This window comes from Carcharodon carcharias, chromosome 2 (assembly GCF_017639515.1).
Source record: "Carcharodon carcharias isolate sCarCar2 chromosome 2, sCarCar2.pri, whole genome shotgun sequence".
NCBI lineage: Eukaryota > Metazoa > Chordata > Chondrichthyes > Lamniformes > Lamnidae > Carcharodon > Carcharodon carcharias.
Window position 1 is genome coordinate 183,955,086 of NC_054468.1, and position 20,109 is coordinate 183,975,194.

At 40.2% G+C, this 20,109-nt stretch overlaps 2 protein-coding genes across 6 annotated transcripts in view; one reads left to right on the forward strand and one right to left on the reverse strand.

Moving 5' to 3' along the window:
- Positions 1–3,150, forward strand: part of ppp2r5a (protein phosphatase 2, regulatory subunit B', alpha isoform) — a 236,953-nt gene extending 233,803 nt beyond the window's left edge. For all 4 annotated transcript variants that reach the window (XM_041182923.1, XM_041182921.1, XM_041182920.1 and 1 more), the window contains one exon: positions 2,361–3,150. In XM_041182923.1, the coding sequence (XP_041038857.1) occupies positions 2,361–2,508 (148 nt within the window). In that variant the 3' untranslated portion in view covers positions 2,509–3,150. The remainder of the gene's footprint in view (positions 1–2,360) is intronic.
- A 4,414-nt stretch (positions 3,151–7,564) lies between these two features.
- pacc1 (proton activated chloride channel 1) overlaps positions 7,565–20,109 on the reverse strand; it is a 59,144-nt gene continuing 46,599 nt past the window's right edge. The window contains exons 6-8 of one of the 2 annotated variants that reach the window (XM_041182924.1): positions 17,131–17,275; positions 10,626–10,733; positions 7,565–10,151 (exon numbers count right to left, since the gene is read on the reverse strand). In XM_041182924.1, coding sequence (XP_041038858.1) covers positions 9,990–10,151; positions 10,626–10,733; positions 17,131–17,275 — 415 coding nt within the window. In that variant the 3' untranslated portion in view covers positions 7,565–9,989. The remainder of the gene's footprint in view (positions 10,152–10,625; positions 10,734–17,130; positions 17,276–20,109) is intronic. The other variant, XM_041182925.1, reaches the window with a different exon arrangement.

The window sequence follows — 20,109 nt, forward strand, 5'->3', positions numbered from 1 at the left end:
GCACAAAAAGCAGGCAAATCCAAGCCGGCCAATTTCTGCCCCATCAGTCTACTCTCAATTATCAGTAAAGTAATGGAAGGTCTCATCAACAGTGCTATCAAGCAGCATTTGCTTAGCAATAACCTGCTCGCTGATGCTCAGTTTGGGTTCTGCCAGGAGCACTCAGCTCCTGATCTTATTACAGCCTTGGTTCAAACATGGACCAAAGAGCTGAACACCAAGGTGAGGTGAGAGTGACTGTCCTTGACATCAAGGCAGCATTTGACAAAAGTGTGGCATCAAGGAGCCCTAGCAAAACTGGACTCATTGGGAATCAGGGAGAAAACTCTGTGCTAGGTATGAATCCAACCAGTAAAGGAAGATGGTTGTGGTTGTTGGAGGTTAGTCATCTCAGCTCCAGGACATCACTGCAGGAGTTCCTCAGGGCAGTGTCCTAGGCCCAACCATCTTCAGCTGGTTCATGAATGACCTTCCATCATAAGGTCAGAAGTGAGGATGGTGATTGCACAATGTTCAGCACCATTGGTGACTCCTCAGATACTGAAGCAGTTCATGTCCAAATGCAGCAAGACCTGGACAATATCCAGGCTTGGGCTGACAAGTGGCAAGTAACATTTGCGCCACAAGTGCCAGGCAATAATCATCTCCAACAAGAGAGAATCCAACCATTGCCCCTTGATGTTCAATGCCATTAACGTCACTGAATCCCCCAGTATCAACATCCTGGGAGTTACCATTGACCAGAAACTGAACTGGGCTAGCTTTATAAATACTGTGGCTACAAGAGCAGGTCAGAGGCTAGGAATCGTGCGACGAATAACACCACCTGACTCCCCAAAGCCTGTTCACCATCTATGAGGCATAAGTCAGGAGTGTAATGGAATACTCCCCATTTGCCTGGATGAGTGCAGCTCCCACAACACTGAAGAAGCTGGACACCATCCAGGACAAAGCAGTCTGCTTAATTTGGCACCGCATCCACAAACATTCACTCCCTTCACCACCGACACACAGCAGCAGTGTGTACCACCTACAAGATGCCATTGCAGGAATTCACCAAAGCTCCTTAGACAGCATCTTCTAAACCCACGACCACTACCACGTAGAAGGACAGGGGCATTAGACACATGGGAACACTTCTGTCTGGAAGTTTCCTCCAAGTCACTCACCATCCTGATTTGGAAATATATCGCCGTTCCTTCACTATCACTGGGTCAAAGTCCTGGACCTTGCTTCCTAACAGCACCGTGGGTGTACCTACGCCACATGGACTGCAGTTCAAGAAGGCAGCTCACCACCACCACCTTAAGGACAACTAGAGATGAGCAATAAATGCTGGCCTGGCCAGTGAAGCTCACATCCTGTGAATGAATAAAAATAAATTGAGAGTATGAAGTGGGGAAAGAACCTTATCTCCTTACATCCCATTTACTAATAGCTCAGTTGACAGCAGGGATTTGAATATTGTGTGGAACTACCTTTACCATCTTGTGATATGTTTGTACATCAACCATTAGGCTGCTGTTTTTTTCTATTGGATTGCACTCTTCATTTGTTGGCTTGTGACAAAGCTCATGCCACTTCATATGCTGTTCAGTGAACTGAAGCTATATAAATGTGATGGCAGACTATAGAGAACTATTACTACAAATTTTTAACCAAGTACCAGACAAAAGCTGTTTCCAATGGGTGTAATTATTTCAATTGCCCATGATTGTGGCTTTTTAAAAGTTGTATGTCATTTTCATTTTTAATAATATGAGCCACCACGTTTGACCATGAGGCTTGGATTTTTGTGATGCAGAAAGATCAATGCTGTTAAAATAACAAGTGTCATGGTCATTTTAGTTTTAGGTGAGGAGTCGATGTGCAGTAGCAAGAAATATTTGTGTGTTTTTGTAGCAAATGATGCAAATACACTGCAAGTTAATTATTTGTTTTGATAATGTGTATAACAAATTACAAAATAATTTACAGTTGTCCACTGTATTTAAAATTTGCATGGGCGCATTGGGAACAAAAATTTAAAAATTATCCATTTTTTTGGAGCTAAATAGCATTTGTGCAACAAAATAAAAATCATGCCTTTTTCATTTTACTTTCAACAATGTCCTCTTTTAAAAAGTAATGGACATTTTGTGTGGCTACTAAGTCAATGATGATCATTCATGAAAAATAACTGAGGCCTGTATTTTTAACAATTCCACAAATCTATTTTACAATTTTGTTGCTGCAATTAGAGATGACTGCAGAAAGTTATAAAATAATTTTTCACATTTAAAATTCCTTCGCTGACCCTGCTTCACAATGTGTTTACTAGTATTGCATTGTTCAGTAACAGATTCATGTTCAATCTGCAGTGAAAAGAAAAAAGAACAGGAGCGTGAGGAGCTTTGGAAGAACCTTGAAGAGTTGCAGCTCCAGAGGAGCCAGGTGCTTGCTGGCAGCTTGCAGATCAATACCCACAATGTGGAAAATGCTCGGAACAGTAAATCAAGTGCCAAATGACCAGAAACAACAGTTGGTGTACAGTTGCAATCTAGGAGTGATGGAGCATTTCGTACATATTTTGGAAAATGTGTGGGAAAAATACATACACAAGGCAAACCTTCAGCAGTATACTTCCAAAAAAGACCAGCTTTTTTGATGAGCTGTAAATTATGTTAAAAAGAAAAAATATGAACTTTGAACATTACTGTGTGACCACATGATATTTGTAACTTTGTCTGATCATGAATTTATTATGTCACTTTTTAGAATTCACAGAGAATAAATGAATTTATCATTTGTGACCAGAGTGAAAATAATTGAGTGGTGAAATTATGACTTGAAAAAAATAATTTTTTGATTGTGCTGCACATAGAAAATTAGTCAGCTATTTAAATATAGATTTTTCCTATTTTATATGTGCTTCTCACAATGCGACAGACCTCGAGTAACATGAAAGGGAGTGAGTTATGCATACACAGAAAACATTAGAAATTTGAGCATAAAATATTGTATGTTTTTTTTCTTCAACTAGTCTTTCTGATGCTGTGCCAGAGAACCATTCCATTCTGTAAACCTATGGCAGTGTGAAGCTCTTTTGTAAATGAGACACCTTATTTGGGGTTTTGAGCAACATTCAATAAAGTCTACATAATATTTGTATTTGGATCTCACCATTATTAGCTTTTATATTTTATGAAGAAAAGTTTTACAGTTTCTGATGGAACCATATCAATCTCAGGTGGTTGCACTGAAATATAAATGTTTAGATGTCCAGTCCTAGACTTTCACTTGTTAAATAAAGGGATGCCATACATTACCAGTGTCCATTCATCTCTGGCATCAAGTATTCAATCTGTCCGCCTGGGATGATGAACTTTCTTCTGACTCCAGTGCCCTGACTTGAAATGAGTTTGGTCATTCTTAATCCACTTCCTAATGGCTACAGGTTGCATGATATAAACATAGATAACTTGGGATTTTTAATCAGATATAGCTATCCTGGGTGGTGCAGAACAGGGTGCTTTTCTAAAGTTGTGATACAGGTGTCAGAGCAAGTAAAATGAAGTTTATTTTGCATCTAGTTGTGCTTTCCATGGATCTCTAGTGCTAATACTCCATACACCAGGAGTAAAAGTTTAACAAAAATATATTAACCATGCATCATTCCTCAGGTCAAAAAGTTGTATAGGCAATTTTGACCCCAAACACCTGTCAATGTAGTCATGTGGTAATAGTTTTTTTTTTGCCTTCCTTGCTTCACTGGGTGAAATTTTCTTTATCCACAGAATCTACAAGAAATGCTGGTGGTACTTGTTGTATCAATAAGACCATCTTTATATAAGTCTGGAAAAGTTATTGCAGTCCTAGACTCTATTCAAAGCAGAAGTCTTGAAATATTTTATTTTAATTTTCCTCAATAACAGCAGGGTTTATTTAATAAAACAGTTTAGGAAAAAAATCAAGTAGGAAAAGCAATATGTTGGGGAAATTTGAGATTAAGGAGCATCAAGCTTGGGAGGTGGTGTGGGCTGTAGCTTGGGAGCTGCTGTTAGTGTGTGTATGTCATGTGCACAGCAAATCATACATGTTTGATAAGCTATAAAATAATAGAGCCTGTTGAAAGCTGGTAATTCCATTAGAGGCCAGAAGACCAAAATCACCACTTTAATATGACTGATTTATAAATATCTGAACTCAAATGAATTTAAAGCCTTCATCTTATTTCCATCAATGTGTTGAATAAGTTTTTTAAAAAAAGTTTTCATGGTCAAGTATAATTGCTGGTGGCTGGGCGGAGCAGTTAATTGTATCTCTGCAGGTGATGATTATTTTGAATGTGTTAAATAAATATGAATTTATTGTCCAATAATTTTTATCCATCAGGGAAAGGTGCCAAACATTTACCGATTTCCCTTAGCTGTTTGCCCAGAAGAGGTGAATAAATGCGGGCAGATCGTTCATAACTGCTCTTGCATACCTGTAGGATGGTGCATGATAAAGACACCAAATAAGAGGGAAACTAATTGTTTGGAACATGTGACTGACTGGAGGAATTGTAGTATTTAGTCCCGGATTTTCTGTTACTGTCGCTGTAAGTGAGCTACTGCAGGTATTAAAAATTTCCAGTAGTTAAATCTAATTGCTAATGAGCTTAATGACACCTTAGAGACCAGTACCAGAGAGAAAACACTCCTTTGATAATTCTAGGAACATGAAAACTCACGGTGTATTGGTTCACCAGTCAATGTTTGACCTGAAAAATTATTGCATCTTGCTTTTAGTTAATTACTGAGGAATAATGTATATTTGTGCCTCACTCAGATCTTTTAAAACATCTGTTTCCTGCTTTTCTGGTAGTTTGCAGGTCTTTGAAACAACTTCCTCTGAGATTGTAATATCTTTTTTTTCTTGTTTTATCAAAACCGCCCAAGGGGCTTGTTTATGTTTTAGTTCCAGTTCTGATGACTGATCTTGTATACCATTTCTCTTTGTAGATGCTGTTGGGACCTGTGATTTTTCAGCATTTCTGTATTTAATTTCAGATTTCCATTTTTTTTTTTCCTTGGGCGCACTGTTTAATGTATTGCTATTCCTCTTCTACTAAAATCAGCCTTAAAATCCTGTTTCTTTGCACAATCCAGTATGCTCTGCCAATTAATTTGGTTCTTGTGAATTAGGAAGACCAAACCTGCTTTGTTGAATGCCTACATTGTTTCAAGTTAAACTTGCAAAAACAAAGTACTATTGGGTAATGATTTTTAATTGCAATTATATTTTATTTCACTGTAGAATAATTCATCCTTTATGGAACTCTTTGCTCAAAGGATAGTTCATCCTTTCAAAACAGCCTCCTCCGAAACACCACTTGAAAACATAAGAAATAGGAGTAGACAACTATACGGCCCCTCAAGTCGTGGCATTCCTGCCTGCTCCCCATATTCTGTGATTCCCTGAAAGACCAACAATCTGTATCTCAGCCTTAAATGTACTCAACTATGGAGCAGTCACAACCCAATTCCAACAATGCACAACCCTTTGAGTGAAGACATTTCTCATTTCATTTCTAAATGATCAATCCCTTACCCTGAGACTGCTCCTGTGTTTTAGCTTCCCCAACCGGGGTAAACAACACCTTAGTTTATACCCTGTCAAGCCTCTTGACCCATCTGTCCTGTCTCACTACATCTGTAATCTTGTTTGTCAAACTCCTTGAATGTAACCTCCCAGTTACATTCCCATCCTTCCTCATTTGAAACCCTTTAACCTGACTTCCAATCTACTCTCAGTACTGAAACTGCCTTGCTTGAAATCACGTATTACATCCTTGGTGATTATCTTGTATACTATCCCTAGACAGCTGCTTTGTGGAATGTGATACAGTGGACCATACAATGTTTTTTCCATTCATTAAGTAAATGAGATTGCTCTCACATTTCAATTTCTGCATGCCTGAACACAGCACATCTTCAGTTATTTTTCTTCTCTGCACAATCATCTCTGGATTTGTTGGATCTTGGCTCTGTCATGCTGCCCCAGTCTGAATGATATGCAATTCTCCCCAATATTTCTTATGATCCATGATAGTCTGCTTTCAGAAAAGTTATCGGACATCATGTGCCAAATGAGTCAATGTTTTCTCCAGCACAAAGCCTAGCCATCATTTTCAGTAGCTGTTACGTACTTTTGGTTTTCCACTAACACCATTGCCCTTGTTACTAGCTCATGTTGAACCAGATTCTGTAAAAATCCAAAAATTGAGCTTTAACCCTTAATTCTATCTATCACCCAGACAGCAACTTCACCTACCTCTGCTTTTGTTATCCCTTGACATGGGGTTGAAACTTATCAGTGCTATGCAGCCAGCATGCACCCATCTGGATTTGAAATGAGAATTCTTCATTATTTCATGTTAGTTCATTGAAGTCAGTTATTATTTGTCTTGTATGAAAACTTAAATTTTTTATAAAGGATTTATATATTGTGAAAATATTGATCAATTTGCTATATGCAAATAAAATATTTTTGATGGTTGAAATGTGGAATGAATAAAGCAAACACAGCTCAATGATATGCTTTAATCTATAGAAGTTATAATCAGTTGAGCTCCATGTAGAATGACAGATTCAAACAGATGGGAATTATCTTACCTAATTGCTCAGCTTGACTGACCAGCCTGTTCCCGATTGCCATTTAGATTTCTAAACCATTTATAAAAACATTTTGATTACCAATTCTAAGTTTTTAGGTCCTTTAAATATTTTCAGAAGCTTTAAAACTCTGGTATTAATTGACAAATAACATTTTGAACAAGCATTAAGCATCATGTTTAGCCAAATATAATCAAACGTTTTTACTTTTTAAATCAGATGAATTCTGATCTTCAATTTGAACTTCAGACCTGATCATTTGTCTGATTGATTGTTTCATAGTGCAAACTGAATTTCATTAAAGAACATAGAGATTTGACATTCCATTCTCTTCTGTTGATTTGCTACATTTTCAATATTTTTTTTTCTCAACATGCAATGCTAATAGTGCAATATATTAAATGAAAGCTTTTCATGGACAATGAGGCCTTTAACTTTAATTAGCCTACATTTTCAGACTGCTTGTCTGACTGGAACTCCCTACCTTGCTCTCGCCTCTTCTAAGACACTCCTTTAAAAACTATCCCCTTGACCAAGCTTTTGGTCATTTGCTCTAATATCTCTATGTGGCTTGATGTTAAATGTTGTTTTATAACACTTCTGTGAAGATTATGGCTGTAGCATGGTGCACTTGCACATCAGTCAACTGGACAGCCATGTACATAATGTATTGCTGTTGGGGCTTTACAATATAAAGAATGTTATGCCTTGAACTTTTACTGTGCCATATTTACTTTCATCCATCTTTAGCTACAGCATTTGATTCACACTAAATTTCCTTTATTGATGGAAGAAGTAATTAATTTCCCATGCAGCAAGAATATACATCCTGAAGTCATCACATGCTACTAACTGGAACATCTTAAAAAAATCACAATGCCAAATATCAAGGATATAATATGCAATATGGAAACAGGACAGTCAAAAAGGGAAAAGGTGTTTGATTTTATTACTGATATTCTTCAGTTTAAATACAAAAAAATTACTACAACAATAACCACTACTTTTGGGAAAAAATACTGGTGTCAAAAAAATTGTAAGCATCAGTTCTTTTATTAATTTCTAAACTTGGTCGGCATTTGAGCTATGGAAAAATAATTTAGAAACGTTTCACAATGCAGAAGCTTATCACAAACAAATTTTAGAAACTATTGAGTTTAATAATGAATATCAGACTTCTAAACAATATTAAAAACTTAATCTAGTGACCCGAAACAAATCCGAAAGGGAGGAATTGATTCGGGCACATCCAACTTGCAGGACTAACTAGCATTATAACCAGTTAACCGATGATGCAATAAATCTGATATCATTGTTTAGCCTGCTTAAAGACAATAGGTTACAATCTATGGGAAACCTTTTCAGAATTACAGACGTTGTCCTTAAATATAAGATTTATTTCTCAGGTATTGTGGAAGAAATGCTGCTTCATAAAAATTGGGTTTATCTTAACCATTTAACATGAAGTAGTTCCACTATAAAGAGATGCATCTCTGCAGGATTCCTTTTATCCAAAAATTATATATTTGAAATTCATTCATGGGATGTGGGCATTGCTGGCAATGCCAGTATTTATTAACTATCCCTAATTGCCCTTGACAGAAGGTGCTAGTAACAGTGCTGTTAGGTGGAAAGTTGTATGCCATGGCATCGCAAGTGCACATCCAAATACATTGATAGCCTCTCTTGTTAATTTTACCCTAAGATTTGAGTCAGCCTTTTTTCCCAGCTAAGAGGTATGCTTGAAGACCAGGAGCTAATCACTCTCAAATGATGCAACTTGACCAGCCCTTCAAATGTCTAATCTCTGTGCACTTGCACCTACTATTATTAGAGCTGATTATCCTGATACTTTTGATGTTCTGCCTATACATAATCACCGAAGAACCTCTCTAGCCCACATATGGAAAAATTTCACCTTGACAGTATATCTTTTGTAACATGCCCTAAGAGTTACATCACAACAAGAGAACCAATCCTTTTGATAAATAATTTTAATATAATTTCTGGTTAATAACAAAACTTTGCTATAAAGTACAGTATACTAATTGACTGGCATGCTGTACTTAAGTTCAGATTCCAGTTGTGGTGACATCAGTGCTTAAGAGATCCAAATGCAAGCTCTCTGCACTATTCACAGCACTCTTCTGATATCCAAGCTATAATATGTCCCATTAAAAAGGACATTTAAAATCCAGAGTGCCATTTGCAGAGATGCACAGTGTGTTTTGGAATGAGAAAAAGTTACTTGTTTGAACTATTTGTAACATATAGTTCATTAAAGTCTATATAAAATCTGCATGAATGCACTATATATGGCTGTGAAACTTACAAATATGAATCTCACATAACATTCAATCATATGAAGATGAGCTCCTTGCACATGGAAAACTTCCTTGCAGCCTTGGATCCAACATTTACAGAGTTCAACTGTTCTAATGCTGCTTACATTTGTAATACCATATGCTACCCATCTCTAATAAGCACATAGCCCACTCTAACAATTGCTTAAAACAGCCATCACAATTCCTAAAATAGATCCAGCAGTGATATTTTTATTACCAAATTACACAAATAAAATGGCTGATTAAAGTGACGTTTAGAGCTTCTACTTACTTGAAGTTGACAGTGATGTGGGTGAACTTACTGTGCGTACAAGTCGTCACTGAGGATAATTCAAAAAACTATTAACTACAAACCACAGCACACAAATACAGTAATCACCAGCAGCATTGAGAACACTAATTTTGCAACTGAAAACACCTTTACTAGGACCACTAAGCATCCATGTATTTTGCACTGCCCAATGCTGCATTGCCACAAACTGAATTTCAACACAACTTGATGCTGATGTCAATCACTGATCAAGCAATAATAGGACAACAGTAGCATAAATGTCACCCATGAATTGCAAAAGTCTTCTCTCAATCACCCACAGAATGTGGATTATGTGCCTTAAATCACCAAATTATCAAGTCATGGTAAACCACAATCTTAAAAATGACAGAATTGGTAAGTAACTTTGCTGTTGGAGGAGATGGTGTGTTATCTTGTTAAATAGCTTTTATTGAAGCCCAACAGCTCAATAAACAAACAGTATGGAAAAAATCAAAAGGACTTTGAAACTGAGACTGAAGTGTCTAATCCATCAACATTTCATATGAATACTGACAACTATTACCATGTAATGTTTCTTTCAAAACGTTGACACATGCCAGAAATGGAATGAGGCATAGTCTTCATGTCCTTGAGCACAGAGCTCCACACCAACATACAACTGAAGTGTTGGCTGGGAGAAGGATAGAGGATTAAAACTGCATCCCCTCAAGGGTCTCAAACTGGGTCCTTAGTTTAACTCATCTGGTTCAGTTCCTGGGCCTTCCGCTTTTGTTGTCTCTTTTTAATTTTGATCATCCACTTAACACTCAAATTTGCAAACTCTGCTGCCTTGAACAAAGCCAAGAAGACACCACACAGGATGGCAATTGTGTTCCACTGATTGGCTGTGATTATCTGCAAACAACAAAATCAAACAAGAATTAACCTAGACATTTTGGGGTTTCTAATTAGCATGCACCAGTTTATACTAAATGCATGTAATAATTTATTTTCTATAGAGTACTAGTAAATATATTAGTGGTACTTCATGGGTGTGGATGATCTGCATCTCAAAGATCACAAGCTCAAGTCACAATGGTGATTTGCACCAACTGGTTACCCCATAAGCAATTTAATTACTGTATTTTTTTTTTGTTCCATGACAATTCATTTTTTTTCCTCTTCACTAATTTTACAAGATCACAGAGCCAGGTATAGAGGAGGAAACATTGCCTGTGTCATTTGAGCTGATCACTTGGAGGTGTGGCCAAATGGACCATAGCAGCTTTCCCTCAAATATTCTGCCCTCTGGAAAACTGTGGGATCTCCAATTCGCTCTTCCCCAATTAAAATACAACGACAAGCAGTGATAGCTGAACACACACTTACATCTCGGACTTCTTGAATGAAAGGATCCTTCCACTCAAATACAACAAAGAACAACTGGTCAGTTTGTTCAGAAACAGGCCGGTCGTCATTATATCTCACCACAGTAGACTGTGTGAACAGTAATAAAATAGTTTAGAATAAAAGCAACCATCAACTGTTCATTCCCACAGTAATTTCAAAATGTATTCAGATAGGGACAGTATAGACTTAATTGGATTTATTGGAAATCAAACTGGATGTCAGATAGCATTTTAAGGTAACAAACACACAAAGTTCCTATTGAATCTTAAGTTACAGATGTTGCAACCTTCCATAAAATTTATAAGTGTCAGCTTAGGTCAGTTGGTCATGCTCTCACTTCATTGTGGTTTCAATTCGCACTCTAAAATAAGCACCTAGTCTAGATCAGTCGTTCTCAAATCATTTTGGTTGAAGGGTACCTTTCAAATGATTAGTAATCATGGGCCCAGAATCTAAATTGTAATTAAAAAAGTAAAATATTATAAATACTCATAGTATGAAAATCTTGCATGTAAAACACAAAGGTACTTTTGAGGACAATTTCACTGATGTAGACAGTGATGAGACAAACCAGAGATAAAGGAAAAGTGTGGCTCCACTAACATTCTACTTCATGCCAACTGAACCTGCTTTTAATGTAATTAAACATGGCCTTTTAATAGCATACATACCCAATCAGTTCACAGCTCACACAGCTACTGGCCAATCGGTATTAACAGTTATACCATATTTAGAGTATTTAAAATTTGTTTACAGGATGTGGGCGTCGCTGGCTAGGCCCAACATTTATTGCCCAACCCTAATTGTCCTTGAGAAGGTGGTGGTGAGTTGCCTTCTTGAACCACTGCAGTCCCTGAGGTGTAGGTACACCTACAATGCTGATAGGGAGGGATTTCCAGGATTTTGACCCGGTGACTGTGAAGGAACGGAAATATAATTCCAAGTCAGGATGGTGAGTGGCCCTTGCCCTTCTAGATGGTAGCGGTCGTAGGTTTGAAAGGTGTGACAAAGGAGCCTTGGTGAATTCCTGCAGTGCATCTTGTAGATGGTACGCACTGTTGCCACTATTTGTTGGTGGTGGAGGGAGTGCCAATCAAAAAGGCTGCTTTGTCCTGGGTGGTGTCAAGCTTCGAGTGTTATTGGAACTTCACTCATCCAGGCAAGTGGAAAGTATTCCATCACACTCCTGACTTGTGCCTTGTAGATCATGGACAGGCTTTGGAGAATCAAGAGGTGAGTTACTCAATGCAGGATTCCTAGCCTCTGACCTGCTCTTGTAGCCACCATGTTTATATGGCTAGTCCAGTTCAGTTTCTGGTCAATGGTAACTCTCAGGATGTTGATAGTGGGAGATTCAGTGATGGTAATGCCATTGAGTGTCATGAGGCAATTGTTAGATCCTCTCTTGTTGGAGATGGTCATTGCCTAGCACTTGTGTGGCACGAGTGTTACTTGCCACTTGTCAGCCCAAGACTGGATATTGTCTAGGTCTTGCTGCATTTGGTCATGGACTGCTTCAGTACCTGAAGAGTCACGAATGGTGCTGAACATTGTGCAATCATCAGTGAACATCCACACTTCTGATCTTACGATGGAAAGAAGGTTATTGATGAAGCAGCTGAAGATGGTTGGGCCTAGGACACTGCCCTGAGGAACTCCTGCAGTGATGTACAGGACCTTTAACAACCACAACCATCTTCCTTTGCACTAGGTATGACTCCAACCAGCAGAGTTTCCCCCCCCCAATTTCCATTGACTCCAGTTTTGCTAGGGCACCTTGATGTCACACTCGATCAAATGCTGCCTTGATGTCAAGGGCAGTCACACTCACCTCACCTCTGGAGTTCAGCTCTTTTGTCCATGTTTGGACCAAGGCTGTAATGAGGTTAGAAGCTGAGTGACCCTGGTGGATCCCAAACAGAGCATCACTGAGCAAGTTATTGCTAAGCAAGTGCTGCCTGATAGCACTGTTGATGACCCCCTTTCATTACTTTACTGATGATAGAAAGTAGACTGATAGGGCAGTAATTATCCAGGTTGGATTTGTCCTGCTTCTTGTGTACAGGACATACCTGGGCAAATTTCCACATAGCCAGGTAGATGCCTGTGTTGTACTGGAGCAGCTTGGCTAGGGGCATGGCATGTTCTGGAGCACAAGTCTTTGTACTATTGCTGGAATATTGTCAGGGCCCATAGCGTCTGCAGTATCCAGTGCCTTCTGCCGTTTCTTGATATCATGTAGAGTGAATTGAATTGGCTGAAGACTGGCATCTGTAATGCTGGGGAGCTCTTGAGGAGGCCGAGCTGGATCATCCACTCTGCATTTCTGGCTGAAGATTGTTGCAAATGCATCAGCCTCATCTTTTGCACTTCTGTGCTGGACTCCTCCATCATTGAGGATGGATTTTTGTGGAGCCTCCTCCTCCAGTGAGTTGTTTAATTCTCCATCACCATTCACGACTGGATATGGCAGAGCTTAGATCTGATCCGTTGCTTGTGGAATCGCTTAGTTCTGTCTATCACGTGTGCTTATGCTATTTGACATATCAGTAGCCTTGTGTTGTAGCTTCACCAGGATGAGACCTCATTTTTAGATATGCCTGGTGCTGCTCCTGGCATGCCCTCCTGCACTCTTCATTGAACCAGGGTTGATCCCCTGGCTTGATGGTAATGGTAGAATGGGGGATATGCCAGGCCATGAGGTTACAGATTGTGGTCAATAACAATTCTGCTGCTGCTAATGGCCCACAGTGCCTCATGGTTGCCCAGTCTTGAGTTGCTAGATCTGTTCAAAAATTTTCTCATTTAGCACAGTGGTAATGCCACACAATACGATTGAGGGTATCCTCAATGTGAAGACAGGACTTCATCTCAAAAACAACTGTGCGGTGGTCACTTCTACCGATACCATCTTGGACAGATGTATCTGCAGCAGGCAGGTTGATGAGGATGAGGTCAAGTATGTTTTTCCCTCTTCTTTGTTCCCTTCCCACCTGCCGCAGACCCAGTCCAGCAGCTATGTCCTTTAGGACTCAGCCAACTCGGTGTGTGGTGGTGCTATCGAGCCATTCTTGTTGATTAACATTGAAGTCCCCCATCCAGTGTACATTCTGCGCCCTTGCCACCCTCAGTGCTTCCTCCTAGTAGTGTTCAACATGAAGGAGCAATGATTCATCTGCTGAGGTGAATGGTACGTGGTAATCAACGGGAGGTTTCCTTGCCCATGTTTGACCTGATGTCATGAGACTTCATGGGGCCAGAGTCAATATTGAGGACTCCCAGGGCAACTCCCTCTCTACTGTATACCACTGTGCCACCAACTCTGCTGGGTCTGTCCTGCTGGTGGGACAGGGATGGTGATGGTGGTGTCTGGGACATGATCTGTAAGGTATTCTGTGAGTATGACTATGTCAGGCTGTTGCTCGGCTAGTCTGTGAGACAGCTCTCCAATTTTGATAAAGCCCTCAGATGTTAGTAAGGATGACTCTGCAGGGTCGACAGGGCTGAGCTTGCCGTTGTCGTTTCCGGTGCCTAGGTTGATGTCGGGTGGTCCATCCAGTTTCATTCCATTTTATTGACTTTGTAGCGGTTTGATACAACTGAGTAGCTTGCTAGGCCATTTCAGAGGACTTTTAAGAATCAACCACATTACTGCGGATCTGGAGTCACATGTAGGCCAGACCAGGTGATGACTGCAGATTCCCTTTCCTGAAGGACATTTGTGAACCAGATGGGTTTTTACGACAATTGACAATGGTTCTATGGTCATCATTAGACTTTTAATTGCAGATTTTATTGTATTCAAATTCCACCATCTGCTGTGTTGGAGTTTGAACCTGGGTCCCCAGAGAATAACCCTGGATTACTCTCTGGATTACTAGTCCAGCGACAATACAAAGCAGGTTACAATTTTAATTAAGAATAAAATAACCTTCTGTAAACAAATGAATTTCCTTGCCTTCAATACTATTGCAGAGTAATCACACAAAAGCGATATTGTTGGGAATATTTCACTGTCCTGTGCAAACCCAGCCCAGGTTCTCTGGTTATTTAATCATTCAAGGAATTTACATTATTGCAATATGGCAGAAGATTTAAATAAGTCAAACTGACACTTTTTCCATGATCACAAGAGTCAAACCAACAAGAGATTAGCATAAATAGAATTACTGAAATATTCAGCAGGCCAGGCAACGTTATAACGTGAGCATTTGCTCACTGCAAAAGTCCAGTTTGAATGCAGAGTCTCACAGCAGTAACTGCCTCCCACCTTCCCTCCTGCCATAGGTAAATGCAAGACTCATCACTGAAAACCATGACAGTCGAGATGCCCATCACCAGGAAGAAGCTGATTATTCAAGAGCTTCGGAAGCGGTCACCTTGTCAACTCCTTACGTGGGACTAACTACAGTTTATTTTTACAAAGTGGGAAGCTTGGTCTTTTTCCTTCCTTCTCCTGAAACCATTGCGTTTTTGTCTCTCCCTCACCCACCACAGAGCTTATTTCACGGACCTCCCCGGGAAGTCTCTACGGGCCCCCTGGAGAGTATGGACCCACAAAGGTCAGTGGATCCCAGTTTGAGAACCAGTGATTCAGGGAAATACTGCAGTACAGTACTGAAGGAATGCAGCATTGTCAGGGTGTCATGCTCTTAATGAGAAATTAGAAGCAAGCTCCCTGTCTGGCTGTACCTTTGGCTCAGTTGGATATTAAATATCCCAGGCTTCCAACTGGTGAGCAGCAGGGAGTTTTCCTGGACCCCTTGTCAACTTCTCTCCTTCAGGCAATGCTCCTCCCTCATTTACTGCTTCAGGAATCGTGTGTGCATATTGGATACCAGATTTGCTTACTTAACAATACCGCACTTCTAAAGCAATTATAGTTGCAGAATGTTCTGGGGCATTTCATTTTAGTGATGTAAAGAAATGTTTTAAAAATACAATTATTTTCTTTTGAGAGGGTGATAGAGGTAATTGCAGCTGACTGGTGTGTTAGTACAGATCCAAATCTAATAACTCACATCACTAATAGAATGGATTAAACATCTAGTTTCTAAGAACTCACATGTGCCAGATATGGAAAATCTGGAAACCGACAGTTGACTGAGTCAGAGCTTTTTAACGAGTGAATATTAAAGCCATAATGGCCAAAGAGTGCCAATACCAGAATCATATAATCATTGATTTCCCATTCCTTTTTCTTGTTTACATTTTTAACTGTTGACTTATTATTTTCATATGTGCACTAATGACATAAAGCACTACTTCTGAACTACAGCCCTGGGTTTCACCATGTTGTCTAACTGCCTATTTAACATTAAATCTTGAGTAAGTCAGTAGAACATTGAGAAACCCTAAGGCATCAAATTTGACTCAACAAGATTCTGTACTTTTACTTCTAACCCCTTCCCGGCTATTCACTCATGTTAAATCAAATAGTGTGCAACCTCAGTGTGCTGCTCAATCGGATTTAAAACCCACACCCTATCAATCACTAAGACAGCAAATTTCAGTTTCACAACATTGCTCTTCCTTGTCTTCATCTCATCACTTCTGCCACCAAAATCTGTTGTTACCTCAAGACTCTACTTCCAAAATTTTCTTCTTGGCAAGTTCAAACTCTTGTTTACAAATCCTTTCTGCCTCTCCTGTGCCCCAAACGCATACCCTGGACTCCTCAGCTTCTGGTCTCCTATGGCTTCCCTCTACCTATGCCTATGCTCTTCCCTTGGTTGCAATCTAGGTCTTAGACTGAAATATCTTCCCTAAGCCACTTTGCCTTAATCTTTCCATGCCTCCCTTTAAAAGCCATCTCGACACATATTGATATAATTTCTATTACCTCTTCTAATTCTCCCACAACTGCTTAATCTACTCTCTCAGCAGTTGTTTAATGGTCCTGGGATGTTTAAAAGTGAGTGTTATAAAAATGCAAATTGTTTTTGATTTAGTTTTAAATATTTTCCTTCCTTTCCCTGCAGCATTTGAAGCAAAAAGCTTAATTTATCAATGAATTATCAATTACAACTCTCCCGCCTACTTAGATAAAAACAAAAAACTGCGGATGCTGGAAATCCAAAACAAAAACAGAAACAGAAATACCTGGAAAAACTCAGCAGGTCTGGCAGCATTGGCTTTTTATTTTTACTTAGTTCTGTTGAAGGGTCATGAGGACTCGAAACGTCAACTGTGCTCTCCTCCTCCGATGCTGCCAGACCTAAGTTTTTCCAGGTATTTCTGTTTCTGTTTTTGTCTCCCGCCTATTTGTTTGGTTCATAAGTGGAAAAATGTCAGAGATGGCAATAAGATTGCCAACACCACACTAACAGGTTAACTTTAGTTACACTTTGCTGACAAAGCCAAAAAAAATTAATCTTACATTTGTTTGATGTAGCAAAACTTTTCACACAATAGGATAATTTGCTGTTACATCCCTACAATACTTGCAGATCTATTCAGGCCATAATCCCAATGCTTTCATTACCTCTTGTCTAAATTCCACCGATTCACTTCCATCTTCCTCTGTTGTTTTCACCAGAGACATCTTGACCCAAGTTCGAAAACTCCCAGAAAAGGTCCAGATAGAATAAGAACGTTCACAGTCCTGCATGAATTGTGCTTTATCGGAACTGAAAGACAAATGCCAACACAACATTCTCTATTCAGCTTGTGAGGCTGTTCTGCCATCTTACGCTAAATCAATACAGAACAACAGAATTCACTCAGTGTTCATCTTTGCATGTTAGTGTCACAGTGTAATCAGAATTTAAATTTGATGAGTGGTCACAGCCTGAAACAGAGGGCAGAATTTAGCCCTCGATGGGCGGGTGGGCCCAACCGGCTCGGTGGTGGGCGGGCAGCCGAACTCCGCCGCCCAAACGGGCCCCGCTGCCATTTTGAGTGGGCGGGCCAATTAGGGCCCACCCAGCGGGCTGCCTGACAGGAAGTGCTAAGCGCTTCCTTTGTGGGGGTGGGGGAAGGGAAGGGATTCCCTATCTGCCAAAATGTGCTCTTTTGCGCATGCGCATGAAAGAGCGCGCTGCTCCCTGAGACTAAGTGCTATCTCAGGGAAATTGCTGAAAGTTTAATAAACCTAAAAAATTATTAACATGTCCCCCTCATGTGACAATGTCACACGAGATTAGACATGTTAATAAATATTATATAAAGTTTATCAAAGTTTTTAAAAACAGACATGAAACCTCATCCCGCCGGTGGATGAGGTTTCATGTTTTTTCTAGTTGCCGCCGGTGCTCCTGGCCTGCCCGCCAACCTTAAGGTTGAATGTGCAGGTCCTTTAATTGGGTTAATTATCCGGTCGATGGTCTCAATTGGCCATTGACAGGTTGGCAGGTGGACAGCTGATTTGACTGTCCGCCCGCCTTCCTGAATATTTAAATGGGGCGGGATGATGCCGGGGGTTCCTCTCGACGTCATCCCGCGTCATTTTTGCATCGATGAGCGGGCCCCGCCCCCAAATCGCCGACGGAAAATTTCTGGCCGTTAACTCTGTTTCTTTCCCAAAAGACGCTGCCAGGCCTGCTGAATACTTCCAGCATTTTCTGTTTTTATTTCAGATTTCCAGCACTTTTTTGCTTTAGTATTTACGTTGTGGAAGAATTTAACTTTGTCACTTTTAAAACATAACATTAACTTGGCAAAAATAAAAGTTACCATGCTGTTGCCAAATATGTGGCAGAGAAATTAGGTCACCAGCTAGCTGAGCTCAGCACTAGCCACAATATAAAACAGGAAGTCAGCTGGCATGTTGGTGCACCACTCAATAGACTTCAATAGGCAACAATTTCCTATTGTCGTCATAACAGACAGTACTGTTACAGAGCAGTTTCTTAAAACCAATTAGCTTCTACTTATGTAGAAGAGGTAAAAAGGAATAGAAAGTGATGTGGTTGGGTTAGATGAAATGGGATAGGTGGAGTATAAACACCACAGTAGACCAGCTTAACTGAATGACCCATTTCTGTGCTGTATATAGTATAATTCTCTGTAACCTGCTGGTATCCCTATCCGAGTTTGCTGGCAAGAGAAATCAATTGGTTACTAAAATCTAGGCTACTGGATTGGCAAATTTTATGAAATATTGATAACCCTTTTTAAAAAATTCATTCTTTCATGAAACGTGGGCATCGCTGGCAAGACCAGCATTTGTCGACCCTTCCCTCTGGCTTCTTATCTGCTCTTGATCTTTTCACTGAGAACTGTCGGCGTCACATCAACCACCTTAATTCCTCTGCTCCACTCACCCACTTCATCCTGTCTCCTTCTGAATTTGCTGCACTCCATCGCCTCAGGTCAAATCCTGACTTTGTTATCAAACCTGCCGACTAGGATGGTGCTATTGTTGTCTGGTATACTGACCTTTACCTTGCAGAAGCTGAGCGCCAACTTGCAGACATTTCTTCCTACCTCCCCCATGACCCACCATCGAACATAAAGCCATTGTTTCCAGGACTGTCACTGACCTCATCTCTCTCTGGAGTTCTTCCCTCCACACCTTCAACCCCAGTGTCCCAAAACCACACAGCCCACTTCTAAATCCTTCCCAAAATCCACAAACAGGACTGTCCTGATAGACCCATCGTATCAGCCTGTTCCTACCCCATGGGACTCATTTCTTCCTATCTTGACTCCATTCTCTCTCCCCTTGTCCAGATTCTTCCCACCCACATTCACGATTCCTCTGATGCCCTATGTCATATTAACAATTTCCAGTTTCCCAGCCCTAACCGCCTCCTCTTCAGCATCAACGTCCAATCCCTCTACACCTCCATCCCCCACCAGGATAGTCTGAGGGCTCTCCGCTTCTTCCTTGAACAGAGGTCCGAACAATCCCCATCCACCACTACTCTGGCTGAACCTGTTCTCTCACTGAACAATTTTTCCTTAAATTTATCTCGCTTCCTCCAAATATAAGGCTATGGGTGCCCGCATGGGCCCCAGTTATGCCTGTCTTTTTGTGGGGTATGTGGAACATTTCTTGTTTCAATCCTGCTTAGAAGAATGAGAGGGGATCTGATTGAAAAGTATAAAATTCTAAAAGGGCTAGACAGACTGGGTGCAGGGAGGATGTTTCCCTTGGTTGGGGAGTCTAGAACCAGGGTTACAGTCTCAGGATATGGGGCAGGCCATTTAGGACTGAGATTAGGAAAAAATTCTTCAGAGGGTGATCAACCTGTAGAATTCTCTACCACGCAAGGCTGTAGAGGCCATGTCACTGAGTATATTCAAAAAATAAATTGATAATTTTTTGAATATCGGGGCATCAAGGGGTATGGAGAAAAAACGAGAATATGGCATTGAGACAGAAGGTCAGCCATGATCATATTGAATGGCAGAGCAGGTTCGAAGGGCCAAATGGCCTACTCCTGCTCCTAGTTTCTATGTAACAACGGGGAGACCAAATGCAGACTGGGTAACCCGTTTTGCGGAACACCTTCAGTCT